Source organism: Silurus meridionalis, chromosome 13 (genome assembly GCF_014805685.1).
Source record: "Silurus meridionalis isolate SWU-2019-XX chromosome 13, ASM1480568v1, whole genome shotgun sequence".
Classification (NCBI taxonomy): domain Eukaryota; kingdom Metazoa; phylum Chordata; class Actinopteri; order Siluriformes; family Siluridae; genus Silurus; species Silurus meridionalis.
Window position 1 is genome coordinate 12,096,463 of NC_060896.1, and position 21,258 is coordinate 12,117,720.

The 21,258-nt window shown below is 37.4% G+C and overlaps 2 protein-coding genes across 3 annotated transcripts; one reads left to right on the plus strand and one right to left on the minus strand.

Moving 5' to 3' along the window:
* phaf1 (phagosome assembly factor 1) lies at nt 1-13,098 on the plus strand. 2 transcript variants are annotated; one of them, XM_046864383.1, is made up of 17 exons: nt 1-441; nt 577-1,075; nt 1,987-2,069; nt 2,173-2,256; nt 2,428-2,471; nt 2,786-2,865; nt 3,060-3,154; nt 4,018-4,115; nt 5,620-5,732; nt 6,162-6,295; nt 7,071-7,154; nt 7,778-7,860; nt 8,140-8,183; nt 8,303-8,352; nt 8,437-8,495; nt 9,183-9,255; nt 9,903-13,098. In XM_046864383.1, the coding sequence occupies exons 2-17, from the start codon at nt 1,012-1,014 to the stop codon at nt 9,990-9,992; spliced, it is 1,278 nt and encodes a 425-aa protein (XP_046720339.1). In that variant the 5' UTR covers nt 1-441; nt 577-1,011; the 3' UTR covers nt 9,993-13,098. The 2 variants fall into 2 exon arrangements, with proteins under 2 accessions (XP_046720339.1, XP_046720341.1); XM_046864385.1 differs by having other exon boundaries at nt 6-1,075; nt 4,051-4,115.
* A 95-nt stretch (nt 13,099-13,193) lies between these two features.
* Nucleotides 13,194-17,354, minus strand: b3gnt9 (UDP-GlcNAc:betaGal beta-1,3-N-acetylglucosaminyltransferase 9). The gene is made up of 2 exons (XM_046864382.1): nt 17,159-17,354; nt 13,194-15,228 (listed from the first exon to the last, which is right to left on the minus strand). The coding sequence occupies exon 2, from the start codon at nt 14,915-14,917 to the stop codon at nt 13,568-13,570; it is 1,350 nt and encodes a 449-aa protein (XP_046720338.1). The 5' UTR covers nt 14,918-15,228; nt 17,159-17,354; the 3' UTR covers nt 13,194-13,567.
* Between the last annotated feature and the right edge of the window lie 3,904 nt (nt 17,355-21,258).

Genomic DNA, 21,258 nt, shown 5'->3' on the forward strand with positions numbered 1-21,258 from the left:
TCAGAACAACGCTCGCGGTGTCGGAAGTGCTGCGGCTCTTCACACCGGAAGTTGAACTATCAGCTGATCGAGGTGTTTTTGATGGAAGTTGCCGTTGGAACTGTGCAGGGTTGTGGGGATTTTATTATTATTGTCTCGATCTGACGAGGAACATCAGCGAAACCGCAGCGTTAAAGGACAGATTTGAGAAGCGGGACTGGATCCGAGGAATGTGAATGGGACTGAGATGTTATGGTGTAAAATTCGCTAGCTGTTGAACCTCAAGTGAAGAAAGAAAACAAGGCAGCGCGAGTGTGTGTACGTGTGTGTACGTGTGTCCTGTGGACGTGTTCGGACGTGTTCGTTTCGAAACCGTTAGCTGGAGTCTGAGAGGACAGAGAGCTGACTGTCTTCCATCATTCACACAGAGCCACAGGCTGCTTTAATACACCCGAGAATAGAGTAAGAATAAACAAGCGTGTTTATTTACATCAGAAGGGTGACTGGGTTGCACAATCTCTCTCTGTGTGTGTGTGTGTGTGTGTGTGTGTGTGTGTGTGTGTGTGTGTGTGTGATGTTGGCACATGTCGGGTTCAGTGTACTCGAGTGTATTCTGAGCATTTCGCTGGACTGATTACATTGCAGTCTAATCAGAGGAAAGACAACCTGTGAGCATCGTCCTATAGAACAAACGTCTCATGTGTTTATTTCACTTTCCGATTAACAAAAAGATGCATTTCTAACTGACGGGTTTGTATCTTCATCCCGGTATTATAAGTATGCACACACTGATGATCACCAGACAGAGAAGTTAACACGATCTCTCTAAACCCGAGTCAGGGATCCGGTGCGGAACAGAACCGAGCTTCAGTACACGTCTGACGGCGTTAAACGGAGGTTGATGTGGCCTGAGACAGAGGTGCAGGCGACACTGACGTGTGCGTAGCAGAAGGGGTTTGGTGTGTGTGTGTGTGTGTGTGTGTGTGAGAAAAAGAAGCTCTGGCCCAGTCCGAGAAGCCCGCTGAGAACTCAATGCTGGATCTGGAGGTGGTTCCTGAGCGCTCTTTGGGAAACGAACAATGGGAATTCGCATTAGGTAAGAGCCAAAACAGGATTATTGTTTTGAGCTACTGGTCGGAATTCAAATCCTGACACCATCCAGATGTTGAGTGATCGTTCTAGAGAAAGATCTTTAATAATCAATGTGCTCAGTGATCATTACAGTAGTGGATCCAGAACGCATTCTACTTGAACTACATGGCACTTAAAAGTACAAATATTCTTCTTAAATATGATTACGATTTTCACATTCTCACTGGAGGAACACACTTTTGGATGTTCTTAAATATCAAAAGTAAATGCACCCAGCTACTAAATTGGGATCGTCTTTGTTTATCAGCGATCATCTCTCCTGCACATCACACCCGTTTGAGTTCTCTATTGTTTCAGTCGCGCAGCGAGATTACCGTTATTTCACACCAACTCTCGCGAGAACTGCTGTGGTTACGCTTATTTAACGCATTTGGATGTAATACACCTTCCCTATAATGAAGATACTCTGATAAAGTACACAGCTTTGGGAAATGTACTCAATTCCATCGCATGGTTAAACAGTAAAGTGCTTTGAGACAAATCAAGTATAAAGAAAACTTATTCTTATATATTAAAAATGATATTCCTTATATTCTTATATTTGACACCACATCTCACACTGCATGAACAACCAGGTCCATATTTATTTGGACAGCGACATGAGTTTTATCTGAACTGCTTTAGATTAGAGTCCGGCAGTTTACAGAAACAAAATCAGGAAACCCGTTGGTGTCTGAAATTCTTATGAATACTTGTATACTGTTGTGAAATAGACTGACCCTTTTTATTTCTTATCTTTTGATGAAAAAAATGTTGATGTTTAATACTTTATACTAAAATATTATCTTTTTTTAATAAAACTTTACTTTATTTGATACTTTTAATCCAAATAAATTTTTTTTTTTTTAAAAAAAGGAATGCCATTGGCCCAGGCCATTTCCATCTTGCAGAAACACTGCCGTATTATGAAGAATGTCCAGGTGCTCTACAGCGAACAAGTAAGGATTCTTGAATCGTCCTAATTTGTAAACAACAACAAAAAGAAGAAAAGTGGAGGAAAAGTCAATAATAAAGGCATTAACATTGTTCTCTTTCTTATAGATGCCACTCAGTCATGACCTCATACTCAACTTGACTCAGGATGGAATTAAACTGCTGTTTGATGCCTGCAATCAGAGACTGAAGGTTGTGTGCTTGTTTGTTTGTGTGTGTGTGTGTGTGTGTGTGTGTGTGTGTGTGTGTGTGTGTGTGTGTGTCTAACCATAGAAACTGAGAACAGTGGTGTTTCACGCTCAGTCTATTTTCTGTTCACATTTAAATACACATTTGCATTAAGTCAAGCATTAATATTTGCAGGTTATTGAAGTGTACGACTTGAGCAAGGTGAAACTGAAATACTGGTAAGTAATGTACCTGCATATTTTCAGTTATACAGTGTATATTATCAGTTTGTCCGCTAAAGCAGTAAATGCTGAATAATAAAAAAAAAAGAAAAATACAGTAAAACTTTAGTCAAACACACTTATCAGCATCTCTTAGGTCATGTACTGACCAGAAAATGGCATCTCAGCCTTGCTTGACAATCTTTTGCAACATGAAAAATGTGTCATTGGTTTAGGGATACAGCGCCATCTTCTGGGGGAAAACAGCATTTTAGTCGTGTTGTCCAAGAGCTGCACAAAACAAACCTAATTTCTTCATCCTTATCTTACAGTGGAGTACATTTTAACTCTCAGGCAATAGCACCTACCATAGAACAGATTGACCAGTCCTTTGGCGCTACTCACCCAGGAGGTACGTCATACAATCTTCTCCACTCCTACAATAGAAGAAACACTGCTTTCTTTGCTGAATTTATATGGACTGCAGTTATACAGTGTGTTTGGATGTCTCTTTTGGAAGGAATGTACATTAAGCATGCAGTGTCATGCAGTGACCTTTCGAAGAATTCCTCATGGTAATTAAAGTACTTGTCTCTCCACACCCAGTGTACAATGCTGCAGAACAGCTTTTCCATCTGAACTTCAGAGGTCTCTCATTCTCCTTCCAGTTAGACTCGTGGAGCGAAGCCCCGAAATACGAGGTAAGCTGCCTGTCCACATTGCTGCATGTGCTTTTCACTTGATCTCCATCACATTCCAACAATTGTAACACACCTGCTAAGTGGTGAAACTTGAAGGACGTAATCAGCAAAAAAGTGCGTAATGCTAAACTTGATTGTTATTACAACATACCACAATTTATTCTGCTTACATTTCTCTATATTTACCAATTTGAATTTATATTCAAGACACTCCTGTTTTTTTTTTTTTTCTCACCACGTACCTTATAGTAACTGCAAACAGTCATTTCCTCACTAGCCATTAATTATTCTGGGGACTACTTCCATAAATCCAGTTAAAGATCCCTTTTAAGAAAGCTTTACAATAACAGTTATATACATTTGCTTAAAAAGCAAGATATTTTTTTCCCATTAATGATTAGCTTTATATCTTTAAACTCTGTGATTGAGATTTTACAATCAAAACAATAAAGAATTTGAAAAAAAATGATCAGTATAGACTTTCTATATTAATTACAACCTTTACAATCAGGTCTATAGTCTTATAGACGCTTAATTACACCTTCCCACCAATCACATTCAGGAATTTAACTACAATCTATTCTATTTCCGATAGATTGTAACCTAGATATTTTTGGAACCTGTCATTCAAATACACTGAAAAATAGCAATTCAATGAATCTTTACTGTAGGAGAATAACACTCTTACTTGCTTCTATACTAAAGTTGAACCATATAAGTAAAAATATCCCTCTAAATGAATTATTTACCTCTCTTCATCTTTAGCCATTATAAATAGTTTATATAAGCAGGAATTTTTTTTTTTTTGCATATTAACCCTACACCCGCATGCCAATCCATTCCAAGTTATTTTACTTTGACAGCCTAACTTTGCCCATGGCTTGGCCTCCCTGCAGATTCCTCATGGGGCTACAGTGAAGAGGATGTATATTTACACTGGAAACAACCTACAAGAAACCAAGTAAGATATGTGTGTTTTTGTCTGTGCGCATGCGTTTACGCGCGCATGCCTGGCGTGCAAAATAAATTATTTACCTTATTAATTACTAATGCACTCAAACTGCTTGTTTTTTATTTACAACAAAACAGTTCTTATGAAAATCTTTTATATGTTTCTATTTAATATATAATTTTTTATACATATTACATATTTTATATTATTTATATCATTTTTAGCAAAACACGTCTATATAAATTATTATATAATAATTTTCTATTATTATTATTATTATTATTATTATTATTATTATTTAATACAATACTGTCAATTCGCCAGGAGTTGCTCTTGTTGCACTTGCCATTGTCTTGTTTTCCATTCTCTTCATCATTTATCAGCATGGGGAAAACTATGGGGTTTTCAACAGAAGAGTTAGATTTATGTTGACCTTCAAAACAAAAACAAAACATAATCTGGTTTAAATCCTATTAGGCCCAATCAGAGCCTTAATAAGAACGTTTCAAAGGTCTAAGTTGTATTATCGAGACCGCTTCCGTTTCCTTGTGCTTTAGTCTCATTTCAGCTTTCCCCATGGGATGGAATTTGAGGTTGGGGGAGAAGAATAAAAAAGAAAGATCTTAAAAACAGTTTGACAAGAAAACCCTGAGATATTTGTTCAAAATCTTGTTGTCTGGAGTTGGAAGTCGATGGAATAGCATGTGCACAAACTTTAATATGTTCCACATAAAAGACGAACATGATTAAAAATTACACTGCTGATGTTCGGGAAAATCTTAACCAAATACACCAAATGACTAACAGTTTGTTGACACCTGAATATTACCACTATATTGGTGCTTATTGTTGAATATATTTAAAAGTGTTCTGCAAAGAAAAGAAAAAAAGATTTTGGAGTGTGGTTGTGGAGATTGTGATACAGCACAAGTCACATACTGATGTAGAGTGAGGAAGCCTGGGGTGCAGGCCTCCGTATCCCAAATGTCAGAGCTCTGTAGCACTACATACTGTATGGAAAATCCAGGTGTCCCAATACTATTTTCCATGTACAGTATATCTATATATATGTAATGCCCGTATCATGTGCTGTTTAGAAAACAAAACCTTCCAGCCGTCCACTTTCATGTGGAATTCTGAAGCATAATTCACACATATTCTTTGGGTTATTCTCATTGGTATAGAGTGCTGAATGTGCAGAGCTTTAAGTAATTTATCTGAGTGTCCATAAATGTTCAGTGTTAATGCAAAGAGAAGTGTTTGGTATGCTCTCTGTACATGGAGCTAATTTAATAATCAATACTAATGGGTTCTTTTCTTCCCTAACACATTAGGTGTAGAATTGAGAATTGGATTCAAAGTGTTTAAGTGATTAAATGACTCCAGAACTACTTCATGCATCTCTATATTACATATTTCTTCTCTCTCTCTCTCTCTCTCTCTCTCTCTCTCTCTCTCTCTCTCTCTCTCTCTCTCTCTCTGTCTTTCTATGTTCTCCTCCTCTTATTCTCAGGGCTCCGGGGATGCCCCTGGCCTGTTTTCTTGGAAATGTGTATGCCGAGTGTGTGGATGTTCTGAGGGATGGAACAGGGCCTCTGGGTCTGAAACTGCGCCTCCTCACTGCAGGTTTGGGATGACATTAATTTGTTTTGATCATCTCAAGATCTTGTAATTCTGCGGTGATTTAGCATACAGCTGCAGCATTTCCATTTGTTAATAATTGAAATGTAATTATACCACAGTGCTGGTGGATCCTTAAGTATAACTGGTGTTGAAGCAAAAAGAGTTCATTAGATTAATTTTTATAACAGTCTGGCTTGGACTGTAGAGCTCGAGGCAATCTCAATCACAAGTTTCAGATTTAGTTTTTTAAAACCAGAATTCTTGTTGCCATATGTTTGAGTAACATCTGTTTCACAGGGAAAAATATTAATATTGTTGTTTAACCATATGTATCTGTCTGGATTTATATATAAATATGCATACATATACACACCATATGTTTGTGAACATCTGACTATCTTCACTGGGAATGTGTGTATGTGTCTTTTACAGGCTGCGGCCCAGGAGTGATGGCTGATGGCAAAGTGCGGGCACTTGAAAGGAACATCTACTTTGGTTATTCTTGCCAGGATGTCCTGAGTGCTCTAGGCTCTCCACATAAGGTTTTCTACAAATCTGAAGACAAGGTAGTGACACTATAATGATCCTTTAAAATCAGACGAATTGTTGAAAAGCATCATGGATCCAGTGCTTTACAAAACCCAATGAAAGCAGAGATCTGCACTTCTATAAAGGCTCAATGAGTTACAACAGGGGTAACCACTGATCTTTAAAACGGTACAAGGCCGTGGATCATTTGTTACCAGGCTGCACAGAAAGAATTAAAAAATATAATTTCTAGTTTAATTCCATCTAATTTCGCAGACATCAGGCTGTTTTATTAAAAAAAAAAAAAAAAACATTTCAGCCAATGCCAATTTCCCGTACTTGTTTCAGTCGTTGTTACATTTTCATTATACATGGAATAATTAATTAATAATCATATAATATGTATAATATTAATATAGTATGCACATATAAATTGCACTTGAATTTCACCCAAACCCCATCCTGGCCCATGAAACAATTATCCTACTTATAAACTGGTCTACGCAAATACAGATGTGGGCAGCTGCCTTACAATGTCACTTTTAATTTTCAAGGTGTTTTTTTATTACTGGACTTTCACAAAGCACTTACATGAACACTAGACAACGTACATATATTAATGTGTTTTCTTTCATTTTGTTATAACTTCATGGAAGGAAAGTTTTAGGTTGTCGTTATACTTCTCCGACCCAATGAACTAAAATGATATGTTTTTGTCTCTAGAAACTACATGTATGAGTTACTCTGGATAAGGGCATCTGCTAAATGCTGTCTATGTCTTAGTCATGTATACAACTCTAATGCCCCTTTTAGATGAAGATCCATTCTCCGTCTCCACACAAGCAAGTTCCGTCCAAGTGTAATGACTACTTCTTTAACTACTTCACCCTAGGAGTGGTAAGTGTCTATAGTAAGGAAGCAGCTTTTTTTTTCTGCAGCTTGAGCCAGACGGCTTTGTCCACAGCAGTGTCAACAATGCTTTCCGTCCTCCAGGTCAACAGATTGCAGTTATTAAAAAATCCACATATGATTTTATTATTTTAATCCTAATGTTTAAATATATAGGGCATATTAGGCTGATTTGTAGTCTTGCATTTATTTATTCATTCATTCATTAAATAATTATTGTTCCTGGATTTTCACCTACAAAACCTTTACACTATGCACAAATGTTATATTTTTAAAGTGATAAGTCAATAAGTCATGAATATGTAAATAGCAGCTCATCTCCATCACTGACACATCATCAAAAGCATAATACATTAAAAGACTTTAAATGTCACATGATTCTATACTGGAAACCACAGCTTTAGGAGGTCAGGATGATGGGAAATTCCCTCTGTGTCCAAAAAACCCACACCATTTTAAATCCTGGGAATTTCCCTCTTTTCACAAGGCACATGAGCTAAATCCAGTTTCTTTGCCTTACTGCTATTAAACATCTACTAAAAAATTGCAAGCAGCAACAAGTTTATTTTGATATTTATACAAATAACTGTTTTTCTCGTTTTTCGCTTTAGGACATTTTGTTTGATTCCACAACCCACCTGGTAAAGAAGTTTGTGCTTCACACCAATTATCCCGGCCATTACAATTTCAACATGTGAGTCTCATGCTGCTTTTCTTTAGCTCTCTTCAGCTGTGCACAGAGAATATGATTGGAATGATGATCATTGCCTTAGATGATGGATATAGGACTAGATTAATGCAGAGCAGAGATGCTGGCAATCAAATTTGTTTCTCAACACTGAGGTTGTGCATGCATTTAACTACACCAGTTTTATTTTTTGTGGGAATTTATGGATCTGGGTATGATGAGTCCAGTTTCTAACAAAAACTTCAATTGAATTTGACTCTCTTAATTTCACTCCCTTGCCCTCAGATACCATCGATGTGATTTTAAGATTCCACTCATCATTAAAAAAGGTGGGTAAAAAATCCATCAGACTTTTATTTCTAAATGTAATTTTATTTCTCCCACAATACACTGCCACACAAAAAAGCTTGAGGCTCTGCCCCGTTTCAGAAGCTTTTGTACTTTTCAGATGGACCTGATCCTCAGGAAGAAGACTGTACCCTCACCACCTACAGCAAGGTAACTGCACATTACTGTAATAGAACCCAATGAATCAGCGTCCGGGGTTTTTTTTTGTGGTAAATGTAATTTCTCCCCACTCAGTGGGATCAGATCCAGGAGTTATTGGGACACCCCATGGAGAAACCAGTGGTGCTTCATAGGTAAGCATTGAATTTGAGAAAATGTCAGTGTGATATCTGTGCAGAAAAAGTTAGTTTTCCATTCAACATAAACAGCTTTAAGGCCTGTTTTGCACTTTCTAATGTATTTTTGTTACAATTTCTGTACCATGGAGAAGAATTTTCACACGTTTTTTTTATCCTATTCTAAAAAAAGGATTTTAGGTTTTAGGGCAGACAATAAATGTTGTAATCACTTCATTACGAAATGGAACTATGTTTCTTTAAAGGGAAGAATTTGTGGTGCATCATTATCAGTTTAGACACTTGATCACAGCAACGCCTCCATTTCTGTCTGATCGCATGGTTACCAAACCTCATTAATAGGCAACATGCAGTATAAGCAGTTGGAATTTGATCAAACTACAGAAGAAGCGTTTTAATTTATTAATTATACCTTGTATGGATTAGACTTTTTTAACTATTTCATAGCTAAAGTGTTTACTGTCTTTGTCGAGTTTTTTTGTTTGATCCAGGTTCTTTGGCTTCCTCCCACTTAGCAGAACTATGTATTTTGTCCCTGGTTTGATTAAGTGTGTAAATGTGTGTTCACAAGGACCTGTGATTGACTGGCATCCCATTTAGAATGTTTTCCTATTTCAAGCCAATTGTCTCTAGTATATGCTCTGGACTTTACTTTTATTAAGTTGGTGATGCACTTCTCTGCAGGTCATCATCCGCTAATAACACTAACCCCTTTGGATCAACGTTCTGCTACGGGCTGCAGAGGATGATCTTCGAGGTAAGAGATTTTTGCTTTGGTATGTGGTGCTGTGACCTGTATTTGAATTTTGGCCTTTGGTTTTCAGTCAACGAAAACGTAGCTTTTTGAAAACGCACTCCATAGTTGCTAAATTTAAATTTGAGCTTTCACGTCACAGTGTGGACTGTGAAAATTAAGGCTTTCGAAAAAACGATGACCCAGAATACGATTTGCGCATGCGCGATACAGGGACGTAAGTGTTTTCAGACGTTTCAGTGTGGAACTTTTGGGAAACGATTCAAAACAAAAGTGTGGACACGGATTATCCGGATTAGTGTAGACGTAGCCATAATCGATTTCCTGGGACACACAGCAGTCTTTAAAATGTGTACAGAATTTTGCAAAAACATCTAGTAACAATTGTTTTTTTTAGACTGGTTTGAGCTGACAGGAAGTCTACCATAGCTTAAATAACTACTCGATATAAACGTGGCGAGCAGAAACGCAGACCTTCTACTCAGGGGATTTGTTTAATGAATGACGCTGCTGGCACGTGATTATATCCGCAGTGGTATGGGTGGTTTTCTTAAAGTCAGCCGGTGAGCGTAGACCGGGTAATTTCAGGTAATTCTACAAACGATGAAATACTTGATACCCACATGTCGCCTCTGTCGCTCTGCTTTCAGGTGATGCAGAATAACCACATAGCATCAGTGACCCTGTACGGAGCCCCTCGTCCTGCCAGCCTTCCACGTGCCGAGTCAAGTGCTCACTGAGATTCCCGTCTTGTCCAGTAGGGGCCCACCGGTGCAGTGTGCCTTTCCTCACTGCTGCCATTACACAAGCTAGAGAGCCATGTGCTGGGTGTTCCTCGGTTATCCTTCATCTTTCTGCTGCACACCAGGATGGGTGTCCTCCCTCCATCCTATTTATGGAAACACACAACAGCCTGCGTTGCTACTTCTCTTTTCTTCCCCTGTCAGTGTTTCTGTCAGAAAAGCATAGTGAAGCATTTACACTCACACACACACATACACCGGGACACATTTACATTTGTGAACATCTGACAGGCTTACAGTAGCTGTTACCGATTTAGATTTCAAAATTTGTCTTACATAATTCAAAACCTTTTTTTTTTTGCTTTCCTGTTGCATTAAACACTCTGTAGATATACCTTCACTTCATTTCAGTACAGCAGTGATGGCACACCGAGCTCACCCTGAAAGATACTTGGCGTATTGGCGTCTACTGCATGAATTAATGGATTACAATACCCCCCCCCCCCCTTTTTTTTTTTCAGGAATGCGTGATGTAAATTATTACAAGCACAAATGAGTTGCGTGGCGAAGGCGTGTCAGTTCTGCGACCTTTTTCTTGCACGAGTTTCTCGCATACAGACACAAAGTGGCCAGCATGTCCCTTTGCAGTGCTGTGCAGTGCAATCTTCAGCTTAGCATTAAATCGGTTGGCCCTCTTCTTTGCGTGCTGTTTAAAGGTAAAGCATTGATTTTTCACATTTGCACTAAACAGGCATCATATTTACTTGATTGACTTCTTGACTTCTTTCCATTGAGGACTGTTGGGATATAAGTGTGGGAGGAAACCTCATTGATTTTTAAGCCCTTAATGCAGCCTTTTGAACTTTCATACAATATTTTTCCTCTCACTTTTACCCTGTTTGTGCATTCGATTTTACAGTTTCATGCATTTTCAATTAACTTAAATTAATAATAATAATTAAAAAAAAAAAAGTTAAAACATTTGCCAAAGATGGAAAAATACTAAGCAGACCATTTTTATTTGACAGAAAGTTAATACCTTTTTTGTTTCCGGGTTACACCCCAGAAATCCTTATTATTATAATTATATACTCTTATTTAAAGCTATTTTAGTACTAGATATTCTATCCTCTCAAACATTGTTGTGTGCTTCTTCTTTTTTCTGGTTTCTGGTCTACAGAGAGGTCTGGTAGTGTATATGTCCCAGACAGACATGAAGTTTTTCTCTCTGTCTCTGCTGCCGTGTCCGTTGATGTACAGATCTGTAAATAGTGTAATCTTGAAGTCTTCTCCATTTAAGCTCATGGTACAGTGTGGGTTCAGATCAAGTTGAACCATGGAAATCTCTTGTCAAATACGCTTCATATTGTCCTTTCCTATTGAGTTTTAAAACCTGGGTGCTTCAGATGCACACTGTAGCAGCAGCAGCCCCATGTTTGACCAGTGTTAGGAGACAATGTAAGATGACTGCAGTGTTACAGGACTGCTGAAGGATCTTTATTTTTTATTTTTTTTTTATGTTCATCTAAATAAGGGGGAGTCTAATCATCCGGCATTCGTTTGGTGGTTCTCTTGCTAAATAAAACACACCTGATTCACCTCATCATTTCATTACCAGGTTTGGAGTTGTGTTTAACAAGGGAAGTCATGAATCGTGCTACAGTGTCACTCTGAAGGACCCATGTGTTTTAAAAAAAAAAAAAAAAAAGAAAGAAAACTGAGCCCTACAGTGTCGAATGCTTTTAGATAGAAATGTGTGGCGATGTTTTCTTCTGTAGCAGGAGAGTCTGCCTCCACTGAACAAAGCTGCAGTATGTGTTATAGGCGTATGTGGGCATTGATTGGTCTCCTGTGCATATGCACAAGGAAGGTTGTGGTTCATGTTCTTAGTTCTACCCCCTCGCTTACAGTTCTACATGGAAAAAAAAGAAACTAAAAGCTGCAACCTGTTGTTAGGACTGTCATCTACTACCAAGTTTGACTTGAGTGCAAATTAAATTATTTAAACTGCTGTGTGTATGATTGAGCATGTACAGCTAAACTAAAAAAAAAAGGTGTACTGTCTGTTACAGCTGCACAAGTATGTATGAAAGGAAAAATGTGAAAGGGATTAGGAAATCAAGTCCCATACTTTTAGTTTAAAAAGTACTTTGGTAGAAAATCCATGAAAACCCTGTTTACCTGTAACGACACCTTTTTACATTCGTGGCACCAGATGATTCCCAGCAGGTCATTCAGTTGCTCATGACTCAACGTTCACACTGGTGGTTGTGGCGCTTCAGCAGAACGAAGCATGCACTTTGGTAGAATCTAGTCGAAGTTCTTACAAATAGCTTTTACATTCATACGAGGGTATTTTTTACGTGCACAACTCGAGTCTCGAGTTCAGAACTTCATCCAGGAAAATTCTGAAAGGAAGCAGCACAACCACTCAGTCTGCCCATTTAAGAAACATTTTAGGAGAGTAGTTTGATGGGCCAATTGCCTGCCCAATCTCAGGTGGATTTTTTTTTTTTGAATGCCGGGAACAGGTTTTCATCAGCGTTCTTACTTCCTGTTTATGACATTATGCTAATGTTGCATTGGAACGATTCAGAAACGGAACTTCTGTTCGGTGTAATTCACATATAAATGCTATGTATTGTAGTTCTGACATATGTTTTCACCCCACCCTCAAAAACTATTTTTGTTTTGTTTTGTGGATTCAGTATATTTAACCCATTTCTGGAAATGGGATTCTTAATTACACATGAATCACACTTCATTGCAATGTGGTGTTTTGTATTTCGCAAGCGACACTTAGAAAATTGGTATTTAACAGGTATTCTTTTTTTTTCTCTTTTTTTGTTCATTTGTTTTTAAAGCAATAACTCTTAGCTGTGGTAAAGAATTCATCGAAAATGGCCAGCTATAAGCTTGCACAAGGCCTCTGATAAACCCATGCAAAAATGCTGTGACTAGTTTTTCTCTCGTCTAGTCTACTGAAAGCACGACGTTTGCAATTTTATAAACTGCATTCATGTTTTGTTCATTAAACATTGTTACAGTGTGTTCAGCAAGAATAACATTTGAAGACTGGATGTAATAAATATGGGCAAAATTGTGTTGTTTGTTTGTTTGTTTTTTTTCTTTTTAAAGTGAAAACCAAAGTCTTAGATACATAGTGCATGCTCGAATTCAGTGCTCTGGCATTAACAGTTACACTTCAGTAAAACTTTTATAAAGACGACTGTTTACCAAACAATAAACAGCAGATGATTTCAACAACGTTAAAAAGATGGGAAATAGAAACATGCTAATTTGGAATAACTGAGCTATGTGATCATTTGAGTATGTACTATATTCCACATTCTTGTCATTATGATGAGGCTAAATTGGATGTGCTCCCTTGGGCTTTACTGTCTCTAGAAAGGGTTCATGCATATGTCCTTGGCCTCCACAGTTTGCCGTTATAGATTGTAACAGTGCCATCAGTAGCAAGGGTAATCATATTAACATCAAACATCATCTCTGAGCTGAAATGGTCCAACCCTTTTACATTCAAGTCTTTGTCCTTTCACAGCATGAACTTCTCAGTGCTTCACAAACACTTGCATGTCATAGTCAGCTTCAACAGAATCCTCAGTCTTAGCTTGTTTGTGTGTGTTTTTTGTCCATTTAAAGGGTTCAGCCGTATGAGCGTGATTAGTATGACAGCGCACACTAGGGTCATGTAGGAGGTTCCACATAAGCCAGATTTGTGGCACATTTAGGCTGTGCACCACCATTAACTCACGGTAGAAACATGGGTCAAACACCTGCAGGTGCGGTGCGGCTGAAGGACGCACAATTCCAAAGGTACGGAAGCCTTCGTGTCGGCTTGGCTTAAGACCGATCCTGAGCAGACACATTCCCAGAAAGACATCGTCAATAGGGAAGAGTTCCACTTCCTTGCAGGCTGCATGCAGCCTAAGAGCAGTGTGGCCTGACATGACGAATCCTCCGCCTCCTGCATATGAAGGATAGATCCCCTGGCCATATATAAATTCGGGCACAAAATATTTACTGTCACGTCTGCGAATTGGTTTTGCATGAAAGATGATGTCCCCAACAAAAAGATCCTCATCAGCCTGCCGGCCTGCAAGCATTTCCAGAATGTTCTCGATGTTCACATAGACGTCCACGTCGCCTTTGAAAATGAACTTGATGTTTGAACAGCTCGAGTTGACCCACCGGAGGAAGTGGGTTTCTTTAAGAGTCAGATTGAAGAACGTGTCCTCAAAGTCCCAAAGCAGAATGTCCTTGAATGCATGGCTCTCGTATGCCAATAACCGGTCCCACAAAGGAAGCGCTGTAACGTTCTGGGGCACACCAAGAAGGAAAACGGTAATAATGTTTATTCCTTTCTGGGCTTCGCCTTCTTTGCCCCATGTGCGTCGCACGACCTGTCGCTTATCAAAATCTACTGCTACTGATTTGATGGCAATCAGCAAATATGGTGCACCTTTAGGCCCTTTACATTTCTCTGGCTGGTCAATGAGCATGTTGAACTCCCGCTGGTCTTTCCTTCTGAGGTATTCCTTGAAGTCAAACTGAGGACGAGTGGGTGCAGTGGTAGTTTTCACTGTGGGCTTTTTCTTCCCACTTTTTGTCTTAAATTTAGCTTTGCCTTTTGGAGATTTTAATTTAGCCTGTGGTTTAGATTTGGTTTGTGCCTGGTGTGTTGGCTCCTGATGACAATGAAGCAAATTAGACGTTTGAGATGGAGGCGGGTTTCCTTTTGTGGGTGCTCCAAGAAGTGCTCGAGAACTGCTAGAACCATGTTCAATACGAACCACCTCCCAGATTGGTGTTAAACTCTGGTGAGCATACCACAGTATGCAGATTAGTACCAGCAAGATGAGGGTGCAAAACACATCTCCTTTAACATGGATTCTCCTCATTCTGTTAAACACTGGATTAACAAGCCTTCTTTTTTTGATTGCTCACTAAGCATGGAATCTGCAGATTCATCATACTGTCACGGTTTTAATCACTGCCAACGATTCCAACCAAACCAGACTCCATTTGGAGTGATGTTTATCTCCTGCTTGAGTGTGAGCTTGATTTTTCCCAACTGGGATTTTTTTTTCCAGCATTAAAAAGGGAAGCGATCTGAGGAACTACAATCCGAGTATGTGGCAAAAGATGGTCATTTTTAAAGCTTAAAGTTGTCTTTAACTCACACTTCCATGTCCCATGTCAAAGGTAGGTCCTAAAAACAGAAATACAGTATAGTATTTAGCTAAACATAAACAGTTAAGAGAAGTCCAGAATTATTGTAATCATTCTTGAAAATGACTGTAATTAAAGTCCTATTCCTGTATATATACAACTTTCATATAAAATTAAAATGAGAATAAAATCAAGCCAAAACATTTTTAATAATATATAACAAAATACTAAACCACACAGTATTTCAATATTAAAACTCAATTTAAATAATTAAAAGTGTAAAATAAAGTGTAAAAATTATAAAAAATTATAATTATTATTGAAAATTATTACTAAATATAGAGAGCTCTTCAGCAGATTTCTAAATATGTAAAATGCTCAGTTTTAAAGTTCACCCTGTGCATCCCAAAAAATTGTATATCAACATATAAACAATTCGACTTAACAAAAAACTCCAGTGCAGGTTTAACAGGATTCTTTGTGGCCCATGTCAGAAGATTTCTAACTTTAAATGTGCTTACATTAACATTCCTTGTATGTCCAGTGCCCTATGCACTGATGATCCATAGCAATAAAACACCCCCCTATTAAGACGTGAATAACACTTATCTCTTTACAATGCCATGGTCGAGAGGTGGGATATATTAGGCAGTAAGTGAACAGTAAGTTCTGTGTTGGACGACTGGGTCAGAGCATCCCCACAGCAGCAGGTCAGGTGGTACATTCCTGGTATGCAGTGATTAGTAGCAAATATAGTAACAAATACGGTCCAATGAAGGACAAAGCAGTAAACCAGCAAAAGGGTAATGGCAACCAGACCTCACTAATGTGAGTGCACCCCTGCATGTCTGGTCTCATCCCATAAAGCAGCTTCTGAAGCATAACTTGTTGAAAAAGTTAATGCTGTTTATTATAGAAATGTGCCAAAACCCATAGTGCATCACTGTTCAGAGTGACCATGCTGATCTCTGTCCACCATAGACACCCCCTACAATGGACATATAAGCATCAGAACTGCACCAAGAAGTATGTATGTATGTATGTGTGTATGTATGTATGTATGTATGTATGTATGTGTATGTATGTATGTATGTGTGTATGTATGTAAGTATGGATAGCACAGCAACACTATTGTGCTTTTTACTTTTTATCTTTTTGAATTTATCTTAATTCTATCATGTATTTTTGTGCTACTTAAGCAAATAGGTATACTCAAAGCAAATGTTTTTAGAATCAGCATATTGGAAGCGTCAGTCAACACTACGTACTTTGCTTTTAAAGGGTAATTTGTCAAGAGTGTTAAATGTGTCAGAAGAATAGATTTGATAGTGTTCGAGATGGTTTCCATGTAAAAGAGCAATAAACAGGCCAAGGCCTGGACCATAAGTAAATCATAATTTACTTCTTTTTAAATAGAGATTTAATGGGTTCTGAATTGAGCTGTTTGACATTTTAACTTTGGTATATAATTTGTTACTAATTGGCCAAACACCACACCCAAAGGTCTCCTGGGAGCACAACAATATTAGGTACTGTAGGTGGTTTTAACGTTATGGCTGAACAGTGGATATTCAGCTACACTATGGAAACATAGGGGGTTTGTTAGACATAAAGGAATGAAGTTTGCCATGTTTACAAAGAAAAAAGTGTGTCTTCCTGATCAATTTTCTGAGTTGCATTGCGTTTTAGTTTAGTTTGGGATTTGTGCGTGGATAAGGCAGAACTGCAATTTCCTTTAGCCTTTCTTGGCTGAAGAGGTCCAGATGTAAAACATCCTTCTTGCATGAATCTTTTTTTTTTTTGCCAGAGGCAGGAGTCAAGTTACAATTCTAACATGTAGAGCTCCATTCCCTACTTTGTGAAAACTTTTCTTCAGTTTTCTAACGTTAATAATAAACTAGCCACATTTTAAACTGAACAGTTATAAAAGTTTTTTTGTTTGAATCTAATAGTAACAAAAGAAGACTTACCAAGAATTGGTATCTATCCAAGGATACATTAAAACTCGAGAAAGACCATTCATAGGATATGGTTCCATATAAAAACGCGTTGAACGGGATATACTATAAAAAGACTATAATAAAATACTATTTAAAAATATATAAAATCAGCAGAGTACTGATGCTCCTTACTTCACGCTGCGGCTGGAAAAGACGAGTTGTTTTAAGCACGCGACCCCTTTAAGTAGCTGAAGGGGTCACGTGACAGCCAGATGCCAGCGCAGCAAGCCGCGCGCGCGGTGATTAGAGGTGAGGAAGGAGGGCGCGTGATAACGCTACAGCGGGGATTTGCCCAAGTTGCAAATATGTTACTGTCGTTGGTTTGAAAAAAATTATTAAATATATATTATTAAATTCACGTCTGAGACATGGGTGTGAGCTGTGTACCTTTTAGTCATCCTGCTTTGTCAGTGACAGAAATGTGAAATAAATCAGCAATTGTTTTAACAAACAACAAAAATTTTTTTTTTTACATTTTCTGATCAGAAATTGCACTTAAAGGCATGTCAAATTAAAAAAGAAAAATGATTATGCACCCTTTAATATGCTGCTGGATGCAGTCTGCATGGATCCTGCTATTGAGTGACTTGGAGTGAGGTCCAGGGCAGGTGAGGCACTGGACATACAGAGCCAGATTTACACATATATCAACCATAAAGAAAAAAAATATGACATTCTCAATAAATGTAAATTTAATAAATGTTATTTTTTTCCCAGATTTTCATTTTCACTTGGTGGAAAGATGTGGGATGAACCAGGGAAGAACCTGTTAGGTTTTTACAATGGCTCTTTTTGACAATTCAGCTAGATATTCATTCATACAACAAAAATGAAAATATACATTGCATAGTCTTATCTTTATGATAATTATGAACATATTTATAAATAAAATCCACAGGCCTATCTTTATGGACAATGTTTGAAGTAGTTCAGTTAGCTATGATGGGTCTGGCATTATTTATCACTGCCCTTCTAATTTCAAGAAACTTTGGACGTTACTTATAGTCAGAGATGGGAAGTAATGTATTTTTGGAATCAGTAAATTACCTCACAATTTGGCTTCTTTTTACTTAAGTACATGTCAGACCCCAAACTACTTTACTTTAACTTGAGTGAAAAAGTGTAGTCAGTACTTTAACATTTACCAGAGACTTTTAAAACATGAGTATCTGTACTTCTATCTGAGTGAAGGATGTGTGTATTTTTACCATTCTCTGATTATAGTATTTTCCATTTTGAGTGCCCATACAGTGTAGACACATTTTGAATAAAGAAAAACAGAGCTAAATTAACAGTTAAGTTGTAACTATAGTGCAAATATTTAAAAGCTATTTTGTTTCCACAATCTGTAAAATTTGGTTTGCGCTAGCTAATAGTAGAAGGAGTCAAGTCAAGTCAAGTCAAGTGGCTTTTATTGTCATTTTTACTATACACAGTGGTACACAGTACACAGTAAAAACGAAACAACGTTCCTCCGGAACCCTGGTGCTACACTAAACAACAAAACAACATAAAGTGCATCGAGTGCAGCCTGGTGCAAACAGTGCAAACAAAAGAACAGTACAGACAGACAGAGTGCAGACAGACAACACAAGACAAGACAAAAGACAAAAACCAAGTATAAGACAAAAACCAAGTATAAGACAAAAACCAAGTATAAGACAAAAACCAAGTATAGAGTCATCTGGGATGTGAGTCATCAGGGATATGAGTGTCATTATTTGAGCCACCATCATTACAGAATGGGTTTTGGCTGTCTCTCATGCTACTGTTTTTTGCAGTTTTATTGAAGTCAATTGATATTTATAGGTCTATAAACAGTATATTGTGATAGTCGTGCACATGCACTTAGGTTCAGGTCAGTTTGAATGGGATTGCACAGTCAGAAATGAGGCAGAGCTCCTTGGCTACTGCACTTTATTGTGCCTTGCTGGGAAGCTGAACTCTGCAACCTTGTGATTTTCACAATAAAAATGATCTCAATCGGAGAAATTACATTCTTAACATAGATCAGAGAGATCGTTGTTGGAAAAAATGTTCACCTCACATTTAGTTTGTATTGAAATTTTATATTGAAATATTTCAATAACAATAATAATTCTCCTGATTGCATGTCTCTAATGCAAACCAACTGTTTTTGGACAAATGTATCTATTATTATAGCTTTGAGACTCTTATTTTAGCTATGGAGAATGGGCCATTTTATGTAGCTTCTCATTTCACTTCTTGGAGTGACAAATCTAATTTTACTGGTTTATTATTTGATTCTTGGGGTCTCATCATTGGATTCACACTTTTATTGGAGACACACTGTTACATGCCTATTGTCATTAATGTAAGTATAGTAGCAATTTTCCATTGGGCAGCAGCATATCACACCATTGCTTGATAAATAATCTGAAAATCTTAACTTGATTTGTTATTTTCTAATTGAAATAAGGATTTGTCTTCTTTTTATACATATTGAATTAGATTGAAAATTAAGTTGTGTTGCTGACAGGTGTTGTCCTCCTAGTGCATCAGAATATCACCAGAACTAAAACAAAGTCTATAGGCAGTGGTAATACAAATCACATCTTATATCATTTACACCACATTTCTTCACAAAATCATCAGTTTTACCCATGTCTTGCCTGACTGAGAAGCAAGAGAAATATTGTTTTCTCCAATCTTTCATTAGTTTATTTTTTGTTAGATTTTATGAAGTTTTGCCTTTTTATTCATCCGTTTGTCTTTTTTTCTTGATGGGCAAACGTTTTCTAAGAAAAAAAAGATTACTATTTAATTGTATATGTTGTATTCTGTTTCACATTATGCTTGCTATCAAAAATAGTAAAATAAGTTCCTGGAAATTAATCATTATTAAATGAGCCATCTGAATGAAAAAGTGATGTTTTGCTGCTCAATTGTACACTAGAGACTATCTCCAACATTAGTTTTATAGACTACAGAAGGAATCACTGGATTTTAATGGAGAAATAATATATTTGTTTTTATTATTTAAAAAATAAGTTTGACTGAAAGCCAATAAAAATGGCTACCAACCAGAAATATGTATTTCTGCTCATAAGTAGGTCTATTTGGTGGTAATGTGAATCAAATCTCGTTAAACATGAACCAGTGTAATCTTGTTTTCATTAGTACTGATTGATTTCTTCTTTTTTCCCCCTTCATTTAATTGGTTTATACACATTACAGCCAGTGAGTTCTTCAGAAATCACAATGTATGATTTTTTAACTATTTATTTGTATGATACAGCTGCAAATAAGTATTTGAACACCTGAGAAAGTCAATGTTAATATTTGGTACAGTAGCCTTTGTTTGCAATTACAGAGGTCAAACGTTTCCTGTAGTTTTTTACCAGGTTTGCACACACTGCAGGAGGGATTTTGGCCCACTCCTCCACACATATCTTCTCTAGATCAGTCAGGCTAGGCCACGACAGAACCTTGATATGCTTCTTTAATGCTCTAACTGAGGGAAGGAGGTTGTTCCCCAAAATCTCGCCATACATGGCCCCGGTCATCCTCTCCTTAATACAGTGCAGTCGCCCTGTCCCATGTGCAGAAAAACACCCCCAAAGCATGATGTGCTATACTACTAATGTAATTGCAAACACAGGCTACTGTTCCAAATATTAACATTGACTTTCTCAGGTGTTCAAATACATATTTGCAGCTGTATCATACAAATAAATAGTTAAAAAATCATACATTGTGATTTCTGGATTTTTTTTTTTAGATTATGTCTCTCACAGTGGACATGCACCTACGATGACAATTTCAGACCTCTCCATGATTTCTAAGTGGGAGAACTTGCAAAATAGCAGGGTGTTCACTAATATATATATATATATATATATATATATATATATATATATATATATATATATATATATATATATATATATATATATATATATATATAAATTAGGTACACCTTACTAGTACCGGGTTGGAACCCCTTTTGCCTTCAGAACTGCCTTAATCCTTCGTGGCATAGATTTAACAAGGTACTGGAAACATTCCTCAGAGATTTTGGTCCATTTTGACATGATAGCATCATGCAG

Bases quoted from the DNA above. Each gene is read 5' to 3' on its own strand.
- phaf1 (XM_046864383.1), top strand. From the start codon at position 1,012: ATGCTGGATCTGGAGGTGGTTCCTGAGCGCTCTTTGGGAAACGAACAA. The intron at 2,257-2,427 runs GTTGTGTGCTTG...TAATATTTGCAG, and splicing joins CCTGCAATCAGAGACTGAAG to GTTATTGAAGTGTACGACTT. The intron at 8,496-9,182 runs GTAAGCATTGAA...ACTTCTCTGCAG, and splicing joins AAACCAGTGGTGCTTCATAG to GTCATCATCCGCTAATAACA.
- b3gnt9 (XM_046864382.1), bottom strand. From the start codon at position 14,917: ATGAGGAGAATCCATGTTAAAGGAGATGTGTTTTGCACCCTCATCTTG.